Source organism: Chinchilla lanigera, unplaced genomic scaffold, assembly GCF_000276665.1.
Source record: "Chinchilla lanigera isolate Chin_1 unplaced genomic scaffold, ChiLan1.0 scaffold00001, whole genome shotgun sequence".
NCBI classification, from domain to species: Eukaryota; Metazoa; Chordata; class Mammalia; order Rodentia; family Chinchillidae; genus Chinchilla; species Chinchilla lanigera.
Window position 1 is genome coordinate 37775892 of NW_004955402.1, and position 20854 is coordinate 37796745.

The 20854-nt window shown below is 34.7% G+C and overlaps 1 protein-coding gene across 3 annotated transcripts in view; it reads left to right on the forward strand.

Moving 5' to 3' along the window:
- The window catches only part of Dcc (DCC netrin 1 receptor), a 1095765-nt gene that overhangs the window by 652780 nt on the left and 422131 nt on the right, over positions 1-20854 (forward strand). For all 3 annotated transcript variants that reach the window (XM_005372942.2, XM_005372943.2, XM_005372944.2), the window contains exons 6-7: positions 16173-16327; positions 18874-18994. In XM_005372942.2, the coding sequence (XP_005372999.1) occupies positions 16173-16327; positions 18874-18994 (276 nt within the window). The remainder of the gene's footprint in view (positions 1-16172; positions 16328-18873; positions 18995-20854) is intronic.

Below are 20854 nucleotides of genomic sequence, written 5' to 3' on the forward strand. Positions count from 1 at the left end.
AGGGCAGGCAGGGTGTGAAAGAAAGAGTCAAATGTAAATGCATGTAGATAACAATCTACATGCTATAACTTGTAGGTAGCAGACATATAGATAGCAAGATAACGTAGATAACAAAGGGACAGAGATAAAATACAATACTTTTAATAAGGTAAAAATCATGGCTAATATTTATTGACTACTTAGTATGTGGTGAGTACGGTCTTCAGTGTTTTACATGGATGATGCCCTTGAAACCCAACACAATTACTGTTGAACAAGTTTAATCAAAATGCTAAATAACTGAAAAACAGAGCCAAGAATTTGGACATACCTCTATTTATCCATATTCTATAAAATCAGTTTTTCACACTGTGATCCAAGAACACACAAAATCAGCAGCCATATAAAAATCGTGGCTAAAATGCACATTCCTGGATTCTGCCCCTGAGTCAGGAGGCCTATGTGCAGAGCCAAGGATTCCGCATGTTCAAAATTATACAAATCCACTCCAGTGCCAGCTAGCATTTTAGAAATATGACGTTCTAGTTTACAAAAACTTTGTGAAGTGCTTATACTGTGCAGTTGACTCAGGCCTGGGAGATGCTGAAATCGACATCATTTCTTACTCCAGGATTAACTGGACTAATGGGAAACAAAAGAAGAAACAGACAATGATCACACTCTAGAGTAAATGCTCGGGTCCCTTTGTGAGTGTGTTGCACTTAAGAGACCCAGGAACTTTGGCCAGGGATAAGGTTGAGGTGACAGAGAGATTGAGTTTAAACAGCTACCAGTTGATTGCAATACAGAGTTCTTGAGACGGGTGCAGATGAAACGTCGTGATCAGCCATGGAAAGATGGAGTTGAAGATGCAGGAGGTGATGCCACCAAGATACAGCCCTAAAACTCAGATGATCAGGAACAAGTCCTTGTCAATTACTTCTCATCTCTGATATTATTTTCTTCAAAGTTTAGTCCACTGAGTAAATGAATCAATGACTACATAACAAATAAAGTCACCCCTTTTTCATTTTTTATATTACTATATTTCCACAATACAGGCAGTTTTCAGTCATCTTGGGACTAGGTACATGCACACAATACAGCTCCTTTCTTTTTTTGATCACCTTCCTCTTCCTTCTGATATCCCTTTCTCCTCCTCTAAATCTCCTTTCCTGTTTTCATTCTTATTGACTGCATGGCAAAGGAATCAATGACTACTGAAAAGATGGCTCTCAGGGTGGAAAAAGTATTGACAGCTGTTCTCCAGACAGGGGACTACTATAAAGTCTACATAAGGAAGTCAAGAAGAACTAAAAAGAATCCGACCACCTAAAATAAATGACCCTATCAAGAAATGGGCAAGTAAAGGAACTTACACTTTTCAGAGTAAGAAGTACAAATGGCCAACAAATACATGAGAAAACAAGTTCAACATCTCTGGCCATTACAGAAATGCAAAGTAAAACAACATTAAGATTCCATCTTATACCAGAAAGAATAGCAGTCACTTAAAAATTCAAAACATAACAAATACTGGTGTGGCTGTAGTGAAAAATGAATCCTCCTATGTTGTTGGTGGGAATGTACACAGGGACAACCATTATGGAAATCAAGATGGAAATTTCTCAAAGAACTAAAATTAGAATTTCCATAAGATCCACCTATACCCCTTCTAGGTGTCTTCTCCAAAGATGCAGGGACATCATACCACAGAGATGTGCATGCAAAAGTTTATAGCGCCATGATTCACACTAGCTAAATCCTTGAAGCAGCCTGTATACACATCAACAGACAACTGGATAAAGAAAATGTGGTATCTATACCTAATGGAGTGCTACTTGGCTATCAAGGAGAACAAATTTGAGACATTTATAAGAAAATGGATGCCCCTGGAAAATATAATTTTGAATGAAATAAATCAGACATACAAGCATACATACTGTATAGTATCTCTCATCTGAGCAAGGCAAAATGCAAACAGCACAATAAAGGATGAATAAAAATAGAAAAATGAGTAGATCTCTTGCAAGTTGGAAGGGGTCAGGAAGGCTTAGGGCAAAGGGACAGCTGGCGAGAAGGGAAAATAAACAAAGATAACCCTTGTACAGGAACCTAGTAACTCAATGAATGTAAGTAGTATATGTCACAAATGTGAACTAAATTGCCTTCTTGAATGACTTCAGGTAATTTTGTGAATTAACTCTGCCAACAGAGAATGTTGCAAATGATCTGCCTAACTTGTAAAGTCTCAGGCTGGCTTGTCTTCGGAGTTAATATGTGATACCATGCAATAGAAAGGTTGCTATAGATGGCTTCTCTCTAAATTCACATGCCTTAACAGTTTTTAAAAATTTTAATTTAACTCTAGGTTCCTTGGCCCTCCCAAATTCTAGCAATCAATTTTGTGTAAGAATCGACATCTGCCTCTACCATTATTGCCCACCACAGCCCGGTCTACTCACTGGTGTGTGATACCACTCTGATTCCGCACCCTCAGAATGTAGTTTCTGTCCTTTTTCATATCAAAGTGAAAGCAAGATACCATTAAACTGTCTAAAAAATCAAAATTTCCTTGAACAGAATTGGTAAGGGCACACACAGCTTCAAAATATTTTAGTAAGGGCTCGGTACTGTTGTTCTTGCCTATTTATATCAGGATATATTGAAGAATTAATAGAGAGAAAATGACTTTCAGAATAAGAAAGTTTACAGTCCTTTTAAAGGCAACAATAAAACTGCGGAGAAGCATCTGAAGAACATAAAAGAAGAGAATTTTGGAGTTGAACTCATTTTGCCTTCCATGTTTCCTTGTTGTATAAGACAGAAATATGTCTCTTTTTATAGTTGGGGAAAAAAGGAAAATAAACATATTCCCTGTATGACAATGATACAGGGATTGAATAGATCATTAAATTTCTTTGATTTCTTACTTAATAAGTATTTTTAAGTGCAGTCTGATTAAAAAAGAAAGGCCATGGGTTGGAAGTCACACATTCTATTAAACTTCATTTACTCTTATTTTATTTACTATTAACTTTTCCATCCACAAAATATAGGGGATGGCTAAATCTCTAAGACACTTTGGAGCTCCCATGTAGTCAAGTCAGTAACAGGGACACAGTACTTTAGTATATAAAATAATAAGGTCATAATTAGGTACAACATTCTCTTTAAGGTATTCTACATTTCTGTTCATTCAAAGTTCAAAATTATTTAACAAGGAAATTAGCTACTTACTATGTAAATTTTGATGTGATTTGTAACTTTTGATTCATTTTTATTTTCACAATGTAGATATTTGGATAATAAAACCATTAAAAGTCTCTCTATATATACATATATATATAATATATATATACACACTATTATGCACAAGGTTATTGACCAAGTGAAGGCTTATGTTATTTGTACAATTCCTTATGCATTTAAAATGAAGAGGAATTTATACACAAGGATAAATATAAATGATATATATGAAAATATACCCAGAATATTTTAGAAGCATTGGAGAATCCCATAGCACATATGTTTCTTAATCAGAATCAATTGATGTATAAGTTTTCTAAGAAGTTTGTTTTTTATTGATGAGTTATGTGCTAAACACAATTATACAAATCCTTGTGGAATGAGAAAGTATAAGAATAATTATATGAAATGTGTATTATATGAAATTTTCCTTACATTTTTCTTTCCAAATCATTTCCCAATGAGACTTTGTGTATTAGAGTATTTCACTAGGAAGGGCGAGGACAAAAAGTGAGCCTACAGCAGTCCTTAGGCTTGCATTTGGCCCTTCTATTTCCCAGTTGTAGGAAAGGAAATGATGAATTATTTCTCTGAGGCTTGAAGAGTATAAGTACAGGGCAGGATATATTAGGCTGGAAGTTGTGCTCTTTCAGCACTGACTGCCAGGGTCTCTGTGATAAAGGTGGCCATATACTCATACACACAAACACATACACACACATTATAGACATGTAAGCATAAATTCATACATATTTGTCTGTAATATGCAGGGTCTCGCAAAGATTTAAGAGTAGAATTCTAGGAGTCAATGGAATTCCTTACATCACTTTATATATGAATGGCTGCTAAATAAGTAGTAGAATTTGGAATTCTAAAAAATATATTGTATGTATTCTTCATTTACCCTTAATATCTTACATTTTAAAAGTTAATTCCAAATCTTCCCAACTCAAAGGAACTTTCTGGAATCTGAATATTTTAATTCAGTTTACCATTTTGCCTCACTCACACCCATACACATTTTATAAGCATTTTTCCTTGCTTTTTAAACTCTAGGTAAAATTTTCAGAAGGCCAATTTTCATTTCCCATGCAAGAAGCCATTCAAATTTATAGGTGGGTTGTTTATGTGGTGATATTGTACAAACGCTCTCACCCTAACACACATACCCACTTTTCCCATGGTTTTTGAAATTCCCAGTTGAAAACTGTTGAAATTACCATGGAATCTGATCTTATTTGCAAGAATATGAAATGCACGTAGAGTCTCAAAACTGGAATACAATCAATACTGGAATTGTTCTTTCACCAAATAATCTAGAAATAAGTCATTTGTAAGTGTTGGTTTGAGAGGAATATGGTCATTTTGCAACAAGATGTTTGAACTAATTACCCTTGACCTGCCTTTGAATGACTTGCTGTGATTTTTATGAGACACTTAAGTCGCAATTTATTATTTTAAACAATACATTAATGCTAGTCAAATATTATTTTAGTGGCCCCATAAAAGCAAACTGGCAGTTTCATTTCCCTGTTCTTTTTTGTTTGTTTGTTTAAATGAACACTGAACAGTATAGGAGACACCTAAATTTGCTTTTATGTTAGACTCACAGAATTACAAAACTGGATAAAGGATTTAAGGGTAATTTACTTTTTTATGTTTGTTGGTGCAGAGAATGTTCTGATGCGGCTTTAAGTTAATGTGGAAATGCTCTCTCTCTCTCTCTCTCTCTCTCTCTCTATATATATATATATATATATATATATATATATATATATATATGAATTCAACAAGGTGTTATTTTTCTTGAAAGTGTGAAAGGAGAAAGAGAGACGGGGTCTGAACCAGCCTTCCCCCACCTAAACTTGAAGGGATTCCTAAGATTTTGAGACTGCAGATTCCAGTTCAATCTTTTACATTTACTAAGTAAAAAATGCAAGTTAAGAAAAGTTCAGCTACTTATCTCATTGCAAAGACACAGTAATACTCGGAATTTGAAAATATGGGTTCCAGTTTAACCTAAATTTTCAAATTAAGAAATCAAAGTTGAGGACAATTCAGAATTTTGCTGTATCTGAAGTCTGCTTTACCACAGAGCCGGCATCAGGAGTTAGAGATCCTGATCCCTTTTTTCTCTAGGACTGGCCTTTCGCAGGTCACCCTGTGTCTGTCTAAATGAGCAGCAGAAACTTTCCATTGCTATTTTTTTTTGCATTATCTCTCCAGGGTTTATATGCTTGTCACCAGCAACAGGAGTTTCTCTGTGGTTTTTCCAAGTCCAGAGGGAAAGTGTGATAAAAGAAAATGAAAAGTATTTATATGCTATTTATAGTTTACTATTTATATAAGTTCTTAAACTTTCTGATGGGCTGTACTCATACTTAAAATTATGTTAGTGATCCCTTCTAATGGGTACACTTTTTTTTTGATCATTGGAAGTTTTAAAAGTACAAAAGGAAAGACAATATATCCATATTTCTATAATTATTGTAACATATCTTGGCACATTTGCTTCCAGAGCCTTACACACATGAATGCACGTGCATGCACACATACCCCTTTCAAAAAATGATTCTCTTATTTTTGTGAAACTGATCTATGTGAATTGAATACCCCGCAAATTTCAGAATTTCATGTATTTTTTCATCCTTCTATGTAATAAAAAATATTTCCATGAATAGGGAAAAATTTGTAACACTCTATACCTGTTATTTTTCAGCTTTTAAAAGATCAAATTTTTAATTGAGTATAATTCATGAAATCTCTGCTGTGAAAGATAAGAAAGACTTTCACAGCAGAGATGAACATGCCTGTTCATTATTTGTTTTCTCCACTTAGGAAGGTCATGTAAAGTGTTGGTTTTACCCTGTTCAGTTGTATGGCAGTGTCATTCTCTACCCTAACAACTATTTCCACTGTATTTAGTTTTATTTGTCTATATAAATGCACTCACTATTCCTGAGTAGTCCTTTCACCCAGTGTCTACCTTTGATTTGCCTAAATTTGTTGCTAGACATTTTAGAAAGTGCTATATCCTCTCAGTACTTTACAGTGGATCATATGAGTAGTATATCAAAGATCACGTATAATAATCTTGGGTAACATCATTCCATTTTCTTCTGAGCCTCGATGTTATCATATGGAAATCTAATTCTTTCTATCTTTGGGATGTGTTTTGATGTTGATTTTTTGGCTTACATGTTCAGATAACTCTTTACTTTAGATTTAATAGCTTAAATAAGATATATCTCACTATTCACCATCATGTATTTAATTTCCCAGAAACATAAGCTAGTCTTTCAACCTATCAATCCAGATTTACTTTTCAGTAAATTATTATCTTACCTTTGACGATAACTCCCATGCCATCTGTGGACTCGGGTCATCAAGAAGGATGGTTATCTCAACACTATGTTGTCTTTCCTTGTGCTCTTGCACAAAGCACGGCCTTTATTTTTGTTCTTTCTCTTGTATCTACATTTGCTTTGAGTATCTAAAGTGTCTCTATGCTAGTAATTTGATTTTCTGTAGTATCTATTATGATGCTTGTATTTTCTAATGTACGCATTGGTTTTCTGATGATGTTGTCTGGTCCTTAATTTTTTTTCTTAGTCTACTACCTCTTGTTTCATTTCATTTTTATTTCATCATCTAGTGTTTGATGTTTGTCTTTATCAAATTTATTTTTATACTATAGTAAGAGGACCCATTCTGCAAAGCAATTTGAGAATTTCCTTCTCTTTCTACTTTTATATTTACACCTGGATTCTATGGTTCCTTATATTTCATTTCTCTGCTCTCTCCCTCCTTCCCCAGCCCCTCTTTCTTTCTCATTATTGTTAACGTTTTCACATTTATTATTATATATGCAAACATGCACATATGACTGTCAGAAATTCTTTTTAGTCTAATGTAGTAAAGATTATTTCTAGCTTTATTTACCACACTTCCTGAGATTTCCTGGGTTTCAGTTTGAAGGCTAAGGGTTTCAGGGTTAGGCATTTTTTTTTTTCCAGTACCAGGAATCGAACTCACAACCTTGTGCTTGCCAAGCAGGCACTGTGCCGCTGAGCTAAACCCCCAGCCCAGGGTTAGGCATTTTTAAGTAAACAGCAGTGATGATAAAGCGCGGAGTTCAGGTGAAACAGTATGCAGCTTCCTTCAAAATAACCACTTTTGCTGGCCAGCTCTGTGTCCCCTTTCTGTAGGAGAGGGCATTGCCCTCAAGTTTTCAGTCATCTCTTTAACTCATTGGTAGCCCAAGAGCCTTCACCTCAATCAAGGTCACCCCCTCTCCCGAGTGTTTCCTCATCGCCGTTTCTCCCCAGTCTAAAAGGAAAAACACACGCTAGCCATTGGTTTCACATTCACTAATACCTATAAGTGGTAGTGACAATCCTTGGCTTTTCCCCAAATTCTTGGGCAGTTTATGAGGTTTATGGACAATAAGGAAATAAATAACTATCCTTTCCTCTACTCCAGAAATGCCTGTCTAGAAACACTACATATGTCATATATGTATATGGTTTGTGTATGTGTTCTTTGATTGTTGTGTGTGTGTAAGAGAGAGAGAGACAGACAGACAGACAGGCAGAGATAGAGACAGTGAGAGGATGTGTTTGCCCACACTGGAACTTACCTGTTATTTAGGCATTCGGGAAAGGAAACTGAATAATGATTTAAAATGCCTCATCTCCGTGACATATTTGTGCTGAAAGATTTCCTTATAGAATATCCACTACTAATAAGAAACTTCAAAAACAAATTTCCTACTTTGTTCATTGAAACCTTTCAATATATAGTTGAACAGACACACGGAAAGGTCTGGTCATGGAGATCAGTGGTAGAGTTTTGGCCTTTCCTGTGTGAGGCTCTTTGTTCGATCTCCAGGAACTCAAAATCAAAAATGAAAAAAAAAAAACAACTCCTAAAAGTCACAGAAATAGCTCTCATGTATGAAACATGCTTTTCTAGACCTTTAGAATACCTACAATACTCTGGTTTCTCTTCAGATTGTGTAAATCTTTCCCCTTAGAATACCTACATATTTAACTCTCAAATACCAAAAGGGATATTGGAATAAATTTGAATGATGAGAAATAATAGTTCTTAAATGTCTATGCATACGTATAGGAACTGGATAATTTCTATTAACTATTGATTGTTTTTGTCATACCCCATGTGAGATAACATTTATATTTTCTTCTTTAACCTGTTTTCTTCACAGTTCAAATTGAACGACAGAAAACAAAGTAGTTTATAAATTGTATACATATATATGTATCACACATACATATGAGAGTTGTAAGTCTCTGTGTAATATTACATTATAAATGTAAGTATTTTGTATAATCAAGTTTTTTTAGTGTACACAGGGACATATATATTTATGAATCAGTAGAAATACATATATAATTATATGTGTGTGATACATATGTACAAACTTATGTGGTCTGAGTCACCAGAATCTATTGAAAGCCATTTGTAGTGCAAGGATCAAGTCTCCAGGTGCTTTGTTAGCAAAGGCATGGCGGTACCATCAGAATAGAATTAGGACCTCCAGATAATCCTTCCATTATTTTTATCCTGGATTTGATCTCACAGATCATTTCCACACCTTGTTCCTAGGCTTCACAATTGAAGACAAAAATGGAAAGCTCAGCCTGGGTTTAGAGAGATGCAACCCTAATTACAGGAAGGGCAGGTGAGGAGGAAGGGCAATGGTGTTGTCTGGATGAAGAAAACTGTGGGAAGAGCAGAAGACACTTCCTAGCATATATGAAAGACTCTCAAGTGAAGACTTTGGATCAGATAATCTTCATCCCCAAAGCACATTGAGTGGAAGTTTTGGATAGCAGGAAGAATGTTTTAGCATACTGCACTTGCAGTAAGTAAAACTAATGGACAGCACAAAACAAAATTCAAGAGGTCTAAATCTGACTTGTCTAAGATAAGCAAAGCATTGTCTTTGCAAGTGATTGCAGAATCGTTTCTAGTTTGCTGCCTTTAGTATCCTACTGCCTTAATTGGTATCAACATTATAAGAAAAGCTCATGCCTACTTTCTCAATGTTCCTCACCTAGCTTGGTAACCAGAGGATAACTGAATGCCAAATAATTGGTCTAAAGAATTCAACCACCCTTATATCTGCTCATCTGAGAATATGTATTGGGCATCAATCCTGTTGTTGGCCTTGAGGACATAAAATAGATACAGAATCTTTAGGTTTTGCAAAATTAATAGCTCAATAAGTTCCCAGGCAGATGGATGCAACAATGGAATGAATTACTGTTGAGTCACTTGGTCTTCTATTATAGAATTTTCAGTATGTTACATTTAATTCTACTTAAGAAAGCATATACAATTAAACATTGAATTTAAGCCCAGATACATGTCAAGAAAATGTAGTGCATGGTATAATAGTTAATTTTCCCTTTTTCCAGTTTGTGTTTGGTATACAGAATAACTACTTTCATCTTGGGGAACTGGAACATACACCTATCACATCTCAATTCTCTGCACTTCCTCTTTCCTTCCCCACCCTCCTATCTTCCCCATTCCTATATCTCCTTTCCATCAACACAGCTGTCTGTCTCTCTGTCTCTATCCTCTCTCATTCTCTTTCTGTCAACATAGATTGAAACATCCTTTGAATAACAAATGTAGAGAATAAATTGCATAGGTACAAAGACATTTTGCAAGAAGGTGGGAGCTTCAATCAATAAAACAAAGCTCAAGTGCACTTTTATTTCCAGGATATAATACATTCTATCCATTTTTAAAAGCAGAATCCCATCTAACCAATCTAAACATTTCAGAAGAGTACAGCTAGAAAGTGTGAGAGAAACTTAAATAGAGAATCAAATGCAAATCTTAATAACCAGTTCTATGGGGAAAGACAGATGTGCAGGTAGGAAAAAGCAAACTAGAGAAAAATGTTAAGCAGATTTCAAGTTACTTATTGCATAAGGAAAGTCTGGCAGAGAACTGTTGAACTGGGTAGAAAATATATTGCATAGTACGTCATTGTTAAAAAAAAGAAGGAAAGGAAGCTACGTATTTAAAGTTAGCTTAACAGAAGTTACTTAAGCAACATAGGTTAGTGGAGGAAAAAAAAATGAACCTCCGGATAAGCGCAATTTCTCACAACTATATTGAGCAGTGCATTAGTCCATATTATCTGAGGAATGTGACCTAAGCAGGGATCCATGATCACAAACATATTTGCTGAAATATAGCATACCCATAGCTATCGACAAACCGTGTTCACTTGGTAGCCAATTTCTCTGTATATATAGTATCCATTTTAATTTTTAAATAATTCACTTTAACAACTAGGATTAATTTTGCTGATGTAGTTTATTTCTATGGAAAATCATGAGATATTAAATAGAGTCAGTAAATTTTTACCTTGTCTATAAGCTACTAAATATAAAGGTATAGACCAGGTGTGGTGGTGCACACCTGTAAACCCAGCATTGACAAGGCTGAGGCGAGAACATCACAGAGTTCAAGGCCAGGCTGGGCTACATAGGCAACTCAAAGCCATCCTGAATTATCCTGCAAGACTTTGTCTCAAAAATAACTAAATAAATTGATATAAATTTGGTCTTTATTCTGTGGGCATTGAGATCTCACAAGTGATACTTTCAAAAGAGAAGTGATATAATTAAAAATTTGCACAGATAGCCAGTTTTCCTAGCACCATTTATTAAACAGGCTGTTTCTCCTCCACTGTATGTCTTTAGCCTCTTTGTCACAGATCAAATAGCTGAATGTGTCTGAGGTTGTTTCAGCTTCCTTTATTCTGCTCTACTGATCCTTTTGTTTGGTTTTTCTGCCTGTACTATGACTTCTTCTAAGTCATTATAGCTCTGCCATATAACTTCAAATCCAGTTTTGTTATGCCTCTCACTTTGCTCCTGTTATCCGGGATTGCTTTTGCTATTTTGGACCACTTCCAGTTTCACATTAATTTTAGGATCAGTTTCACCAGTTTAGTGAAGAATGTAGTAAACAACGTGTGTTGCAAACATATACTAATAAATTTTTTTTGCCATGAAAATGTTATTTCCCTGGCCAGTTTTAACTAGAAAATACCCAATCAGTTTGTGTTGAAATTGTAGGCTTCTAGGCCTGTCAGAGATATGATTATACCTAGATCCTAGATTCCTTCTTTGTTTGTTTCTGTCTGTCTGTCTGTCTGTCTTGTTGAAACAGGGTCTCACTATGCAGTTCAGGCTGGTCTTGAGCTCACTTTGTAGCCCAAGCTGGTCTTGAACTCACAAAACAGCCCTCCTGCCTCACCTTCCCAAGTGCTGGGATTACAGGTTTGCACCACTATGCCTGGGTTCGATCCTAAATTCTAAGCAGCAGCTCTAAACAAAATGAATAGATCCAACTCTGTTCATCACAGAAAAGATAAGAGATCAAACAAGAACTGTTGGACAAACTTCACTCATTTACTTCTTTGCAGAATAAATAGTATAATTATCCAAAACACATTGATATATTAAATTTATGTTAGCATGTGAGAATCTCTTCCTCTGAGGAGTTATGTTAATTTGAAGATAATGCAAACACAAACAAATAAGCACAATGTAGAGAAAAACATGTCAAATGCTATAAACCTGTAACAATAGATACCTGAGTGATCCCCCAAATAGGAAAGTTTAGCAGAAAAGTCCATAATGTCCTTCATAGAGAAGTGGCTTAATGAAAAACAGGTAAGGTGTCTGTACCTTAGGATGAAATGAAAAACATATGAGGAGAAGCAAATCAAATGTAGAAAGATAAAATTAGAAAAGGGTCTTGTACTTCAATGTAATTGAACCACAGTGCATATGTAACGGATTTATGGATAGTAGGTTTAGAAAAGTTAGCAGTAATTTGATTGTATATTATTTAAAAGCAAGGTTGAAAAGTTTTTACTTAATTCTCAAGTCAACTCAGGCTTCTATGTTTAGATTATTTCAAGATCTTCTCCCAAGTCACATATCTTAATTCCCTTTGAGAGGAAGAATTTTAAGAATAAGATTTAAGAATATTACTGAAAGGTATGCTAAAGTAACAAGTACATCACTCAACCTTTTTTTCTAAATAGCCCTGCTCTGCCATTTTAAAAAGTTTTTCATCATTCATTAACATTTTCCGTTAGAATATAATTTCATCTTGCATAGGGCTCTAGGCCTGACAGAGATATGATTATACCTAGATCCTAAATTCCATGACATTGTTTCCATGACATTGTTCAAACATATACCAAATATCCCATAGACCAATATTCCCATAGCAGAGGGTGAAAATGCGCATTTTGTTGAATTCTTATTAGAATCAACAGCAAATTTTTGTTGAGCATCTGCTGAGGATGCAGCACTTTACCAGGTGTTGAGCTATAAAGAGAAATCACTAGCCCTTGTCTCTACCACAGATCCTGCTAATGACAGATAATACAGTCCAAGATAGGCAGTATATGTCAGAACACAGGAGATACAGACTCATTTAGCATGGCGGGTACTGCCCCATGTAAGAGAAACATTGTTCCTCTCTCCTATTGTCTGATGTAATGTGCAACTCAGAAAAGCTGATATAAAAATGGAGTTACTAAGATGGCCAGGGAAAACAAGATGCAATGCTAAGAATAATGCTTAAAGCCTAAGAAATATAAGACAATCACAAAACATAGATCAGATCTGACATTTATATAGGTACTTGTGAACAGGAAAGAACAGTTGAGGCATTCTGGTACTTTCAGTGTTACAACTACAATTACGTGCTTCAATTACATTATTCTCTTAGTCAGTATATACTTCATAAACAAAACATTTGAGAATTTACTATGTGATCAACTTTATATTATAGACTCTATTGAAGGATAATAAACAGAAATGTTTCACCTGAAATTAAGAAGACTGAATATTCACGACACTATTTCAAAAATAATAGTCACTGAAATTCAATAATTTGTCTTTAAGAAATCCTATCATTTGAAGCAAAATATTTTTTACATTGGAAATATACAAAAAAGCTAGTGAAATGTCAGGAAATAACATAATTTTAAAAAGACCACACACAGACATACAAGAGACAGTTGAATATATTATCATATTTTTTCTGTTTTTGTAGATAGTATAGTACATTATGTTTGCCATGAGTGATACACTACGTTTTCTGGTGTTTGTCTTTAACACTGTATCATTTTAAAGTACAGTTCACTGCCATTATCATTTCTTAGCTCTAGATCATTGATGGCGAACCTTTTAGGAACACACCGCTATACTGCAACACAAAACCCACTCGCCAACACAGCAATTTGACCTTAGTATTGAGGCTTTGGTTTAGGAAAAACAACTTATACATTAATATCTTTTGTCTCAGAGGAAAAACAAATAACAGGTGTGCCATAGGTTCCCCACCACTACTGTTACAGAGGTAGATAGTAGAGGAACTTTTAGGGAGTAGACACTGGGGTTTAAAGCCAGCTGGTCCAGTTCCATCATTGGGGTTCTTGGACCTTCTGCTTCTCCCCCTTCAATACCAATGTAGTATTCTCTTTTTTGTACTTTGATCCTTACTATTCTCTCCTCCTTCTTTACTTATGGGTCTGTGTGTGTGTGTGTGTGTGTGGGTAGAGATACATGAACAATCATCAGTAAATCACTTTCAAGATCTAATAGATGTGACCCCCATTTTGAAAAATTCTGGTTGAGGCATAATGTTTCCAAAGAGTTTGATGAAAGTGAAGATTCAGAATGGGTAGATGTAGAGTTTCCATGACTCCAGGAAAGAAGGAGTAACAGAGGATGGATAGATAACACAGTTTCTTTTTCCAAATGGCTCTAATTTACATTCTGTGTCATCTCCAAGACACCAGAAACATTATTGGGTTATAACAACCCCAGAATTTTTAAGTGGTAGAGTAGACAATTATAACAAAGCATTGTAGTGCAGAACATGGGCAGGGAGTCAGACTGTCTGACGCCACAATTTATAAGCTGTGTCATTTTGGAAAAGTTACTTAAACACCTTGTAGCTCAATCTCTTCATTTGTAAATTAGGGTTCATGAATCCTGCCTCAGACAGCTGTGGTGAGAATAATAAACATAAAGTGCTTTGACTAATTGTTCATTGACACCTGTCGGGAAATAGAGTTTTCTGAGAGGAAATGATAGCTGTTGGCTAGTAAATAAACACTTGACCAAAATCTGTGGTAAAACTGAGAATAGAATTGAAAACATGCAACTAATACAACACTTCAGAGGGTATTCTGTAAATATTTCTGATGCCTTTTGGTTTATTGTCAGTGAATTTAGCTAAGGAATCAAGAACATCTCATTATACTAATAATGTTATCAATAGAAATTGTTCCAAAAGGAAAAGGAACTAGGATGGGTGAATGGGAAAAGGACAGAAGAGAAAAGGAAAAAAAATGCAAGTCAGTTATACTACTAAGGCCTCTTGCTTCATTGAAAAGGAAGGTTTGTGCTAACATCTATTAGAGATATTTTAATGTCCATCTCTTTTACTCTGAGTAACTATTTTAAAGGTAACAGTATGCAATGTATTAACTATTGTTATTCTCCTATTATTTTGTTTTACATTTTTCCATAAAATAAAAAATGAAAAAATAGTAACTATGTAATTTCAGCCCTGTAAGAAATGTTAAAGTAACTCTAAATCACCTTTCTTTTCATGTCTTTACCCCATGAATATTAATGTATACCAGCCAAGACATCTAAATTAATTTGTTCCTGTGAAGAATTTTTTAAAAATGGTTAGGACTAGAGGTGTAAATATTTAGCTATAATTTGGGAAAAGAAGTCAGAAGAGAAAGACAGAACAAAGTCTTAAATCTTTGGAATTTCCATTGGTTCACATACTTTTCTAAAAGACCATGACCATCATAGCCTTATATTCACTTTTGCATCAGGGGAAAGTTTTGCTGGTGGTGGGGAAAGAGAAAAATACAATTTCCTAAATGAACAGAAGATAGCACGCCTTACACATTGAACATATTAACAACACTAACAAAAACACAATCTAATCTTGAAAATACCTATTCATTTCCCGTGTGAAAGGAGATCATGGCTACTATTTCACTGAACTTAATCTGGCTCTCAGGTAGCATTTATACTAAGATGTGACTTCACTTTAAGTTTTCTCCTAGATGAGTATAGACATCGCTTTTAAAAAAAATTCTTCCTGGCATAGTTTTGAGGAACTGAACCTGAGGGATTCATTAGCAAAGATGTGTTATATATTTGTATTTCCCCTCAATTGCAAATTTCCAATGTAGAGTAACTAGCATTATGATAAGTAAGAAATTAAATTAAATCAGTGTATCCCATACTATGCTGAGAAAATAATAACACAGTATAGCAATATACTTGCAATAGGTAGTTTCTAAAATAGTAGAAATGTGTCCACAGAAAAGATAATACAATCATTTTTATTGCCTTATTGCACAACTTGTTTCACTAAGAATGAATCCATCACATTAAGTAAATTCAAGTGAAACTCTAGAATCACAGGCAAACTCCGCATTATCATCTTACACGTTGTGTTGTCTCAGTGTATTGGCTTCCCTTTCTTTACCTCACGGGCATACCCTCCATGGCTTTACGTATCTTACAGTGTGTAGGTCAATCTCATGCAGCACATGACTGTTCAGAATGCTTACTGCATATTTTATGTTTTATGTAGATGTTTGTTTCCAATGCTTTTCTTTTCTTTTCTTTTTTTTCTACCATTTACTGAAACTACTTATGTGCATTACGAAGGGAGATGATATATTTTATTGTAGTCCCTATATAATCAGGTTTGGTTTGAGGAATTATTTGAATTACAAATATTTTCTAACCCAGAGCAGTGTATTCAGCTTAGTAAAGACCTCAAAGTGCAAGCCCACATCCTCACTCATTCACCTTTCTTTTCTGTCTTTGCAGTTCCACCATGGTTTTTAAATCACCCTTCCAACCTCTATGCCTATGAAAGCATGGATATTGAGTTTGAATGTTCAGTCTCGGGAAAGCCTGTGCCCACTGTGAATTGGATGAAGAATGGAGATGTGGTCATTCCTAGTGATTATTTTCAGATAGTGGTAATTATCTTTTCACATATTAGCTTGACAATCCCATTTATTGCTTACAATTTTTTAAATTTGCTTTTCTTTCCTGGGGAGACATTTACTGTTGGGGATTTTTAAGTGTGTTAAGAAAACTTCTAAGAAAATAGACATTTTTCTAGAACTGAATTGTGCACCTGAACAAGAATGATCATATTATCTATTCTATTTGTTTTAGAGTAAGGCTTTAAAACATAGCAAAACAGATAGCCCAAAACTTTCCAAGTAGGTTCATAGAACATAAGTTGGAATCTAGTAGCAGACTACATTAAACCAGCATTATCTTACTATGGTGACTTTTACTACTTATGGTTTTAAGAAGATACCTTATTTATGATTATGGTAGCCTTACTTTGACATTGCAGACTACTTCTCTTTGTTATTTTTCCACATAATGCCAATTTATCTTGTATGAGAAGCATTGGTGGGAACAGTGACTGTGGTCATAGCAGTGTCGCAGAGTCCATGAAGATCTATAGTTCACATTGCTTTGTAACTTTCAGTGTTGGAAAAAAGTAAAGACGGGAATAAAAATTCTAACAGTTCCCCATAAGTTTTAGCTCACTATCTCTATCCTTGTGGGAGGTAATAGGGATACTGGTACTGTGTTTACTGAACTGTCCCGGTACATAGCGACTGTTCTATGCCTACCATGATTGTTTTGATTATTATCCGGCAGAATGATTTGCTCATTGGAAAAATGCTCTATGGAAACTCCTTCACAGGTGTAGTTTTGGATCAAGGTTCTGATTTCACGCATATGAACATTTACTACGAGAAATACATATACAAAAAAACATGGTCCAAACATAAAGGAATTTTGTAGATAAAGAAGAGACTTTTATGTCCACTTGTTTCATATTTGAGATTCAAGTATGACCCTGTCAAAGAGGAGTTCTTGCCAAAGTCAGGTCTCTCTGGCAGAATATTCCAGAATGTAGGCATCTGGAGAGGCCAAGCACAGCCTCTCCTCATGACATTACGCTGGCTTTTACTGGTAAATGCCTCCTCCACAATCAGGTGACTTTCACCAACTTTCATAATCTCCTTGTGCATGCACTTTGGCATGCTATAAATTTTTAAAAGAATGAGTCAATAAATCATATGTTTATCACTTTTCTTACCAGTGCCCATTTTTCACTTGTAGCTGCATGCATTTAACTGGTTGGGAATAGGTAAGAGATGGAAAAATTTAACCTTTGAATGCCACACCAATCCATTACTTCCATTAAATGTGATGCTATTCCCAATAACACTGAATTAAAAATGAGCTGCCATTCAGTAACTTGAAAGTGTTGCACATGCCTACAGTGTATTCTACTTGCATATAAGGGCAATTGTTCCATACGCTTATGGAAACATGATAATATGCAGCATTTTTTCCTACAGTTTGAATAATCTTTCTCCCAGCATGACTCACTTCAACAAACCTATTTAAATGCTTCTTTTCTTAAGGTAAAAGAAAATGTATGTGTCCTATTCACATTAAATTGTGCTTAAAAATATTTTCTCAATACTTCTAGAAATTCAAGAGCCATTGTATATTGTACATGTTAAAACTAAGTGCAAATAATAACTTAAATGAGTATTGTTAATTAGAAGTTAGCAGCTTTATCTAAGAATTTTACATCAGCTGAGAATTGACTACAAGACACTAAAAACAATTAAGAATTCCCTATGAGGTAATATTTATCTCTTAATGACTTCAGGGGAAGTGATTTAACACTTCTCTTTTACTGAACTAATTCTTGGACTAATATAAAAGATAAACTGAGTTCATATAATTAAATGCTATCTCCAGATCATTTTATCATCCATCCTTGAAAAAGATGGTAGTTCTTTCTGTATAGAAAGGAATTAATGTTGCTGTATTTCATTTATGCACTGCCAAAAGTGTGAAACATTTCTGATGGAATAGGAATGACATGGGTTACAATTACCATGGTACCCCTGCCATATCCACAATAGAATATATGTCACAGCAATTATTATTTCAAGAGGATTTTCAGATACTTAATGGGTAAACATTTCCTGAAAATATTTAAGATTTATTCCTTTTTCTCTAGCATTTTCAAGTATCATTGTTTTTATTTAATTTTGTCATCTCTTACTTTGTTTTCCTGAGTAGCTACTAAACCTCATTTCCTACAATAATAAAACCTCGTTTCATAAATAAAGGAATGGGACTTCTTTTGGCACTCATTTTTATGTCTTTCATATCTAATAAGAGACTTTTCTTTGATTATTCATTTAGATATTAAGAGTGATGTGTGTTTTTCTGAGGGTATTTTCATTGCAAAACTAGTCTGAATTGATACTTGTGACTTCAGAAAAGACTATTAGAATGCGTGACATTTTCCAGGTACCACAAGGCATCTGTGAGATTGACAACTTCATAGCCTCATTTTTTTTCTTTTTTGATGTTTTGTTTGACTTTGGTCCATGTTCATTTTGTTACATTGAGTATTTTGGTTTTGGTTTGGGCTTTTACAATATTTTATCTACTTTGTTTTTCCTTCTAGGGAGGAAGCAATTTACGGATCCTAGGAGTTGTAAAGTCAGATGAAGGCTTTTACCAGTGTGTGGCTGAAAATGAGGCTGGCAATGCTCAAACCAGTGCACAGCTCATCGTCCCTAAGCCAGGTAAGCACACTGGAACTTTGGGAATGGCAGTCAGAATTGTCCATGGTCTGTCTCATTTTAGATTTCATGTTGTTTTCCTCATGCTTTAAGTCCATATGAAATAACTTAGTTAAGGTGTACATGTGTATGTGTTGATGGTACATTACTTTCAGCAAATTTTATATGCATTTTAGCTAACTACTTGCAGGAAAATAAACCATCAAGAACAATAGGGCCTTTGGTTTTCAAGACATCAACAAGTAAATTAGTATTGTCTCAGGGCTGGGGATTTAGCTCAGTGGCACAGTGCCTGCCTGGCAAGCGTAAGGTCTTGAGTTCGTTTTCTGGTACTGGAAAAAAAAAATATAGTCTCTCTTTTGTGAACTACCTTTCTTCCCAGTGTTCTGTATAAATATGAAATGTATAATATATGTAAATATCTGATATAGAGAGATATATAATACATCTAAGATTATATTGTATATTATGTGTACAGGCAGTTATATGCACATAGCACACATACTTATATATAAGAACCATACAGGTACATTTAGGTATAGTCTTTAATTTGTGGAAATTGCAGAAAAGTATAGAAAATAATCACATAAAAGGAAACCCATTTTTTATTCTTTTAAACATATTTTGATAAACTGTCATTTTTTAGAACAATTAGTATAGTTTTTGTTTTGTTTTGGAGCATTTTGAAAGTTAAATATGATATATTGAAAACTAGCATGACTCTGTAGTACATCAATCACATAAATCACCATAGCAACATTATTCCTGCTAGGCCTAGAGGAGGGTGAAATGGGGTGTACTGGTTACATGTTCTAAAATATTTAACACCAATGAAGTTAAAAATCAGAATATGAATAGTCATTTACATGGATCTAAATGCTATTACATATTAATACTCCCTGAAAAAGTTTTCACATCACATGAGGTAAATTTCCACTCTTTTACGTCACTCTCTCTGCTGACATGGCTTACTATTGTCACAGCTTTTTCCTGAAGCCAGTTTAATAGAAAGTAACTGAAATGTGATATAAGACATAGTATTACTTTGGCTTTTATTATTTTAAACATGCCTTTTCGATACTTGTTTTCTGTACCTTAGTCAATTACCTAATGATATTGATAATGAAGTCTACAAAGATAAACTTTCACTTTTTTCTTGACTGAAGTTAAAAGAAAAGCCAACTGTAGAGTCACAGTCTTAGATGAGTAAAGGAACTAAAGAACTATCTAAGAATTTAGCCATCAACTTTCCTTCAGAAGCCCAATTTCTCTCCTAGACTACTTCTTTTCTGTTCATTTAATGTACTATGTAAATTAGTGTAACTTCATTTGTGTGACTAAGTAAATCCTCTTCTGAAGAACATTTGTACAAATGGAAGAAAACAAACTCTAAAATCAGGGTTTTTAATCTGAGTCATGTTTTAAAAGCCATGCTCCGTATCATTAGTAACAATTTATAGGGTCATGTATAAGATAACATTGATTTTGAAACACTTCATAGAACAAGAGAATGCTAGTTAATTTTCATTGTTCGACTTAGGCCAGAAAGCACAGGAAAATGTGAGATAAGTCAGTCCATATTTCTAGAGGACATATTGAACATGTCCTGTGACTTGTTGGCACTGATCACAGACGCCCAGTAATCACCTCCTACAACTGCCTATAAGAAAGGAGGATTTGCTGAATTCTGCAATTAATATGGCTGGACATTGTTATACTATTTGCTCTCTACCCAAAGGCAATAATAGAGCTTCGTGTGTGTGTGTGTGTGTGTGTGTGTGTGTGTGTGTGTGTGTATGTATGTCTGTGTGTCCACCAAGTGATTGCAAACATTGGAAATGGAACACAATGTACTCTGGCTGG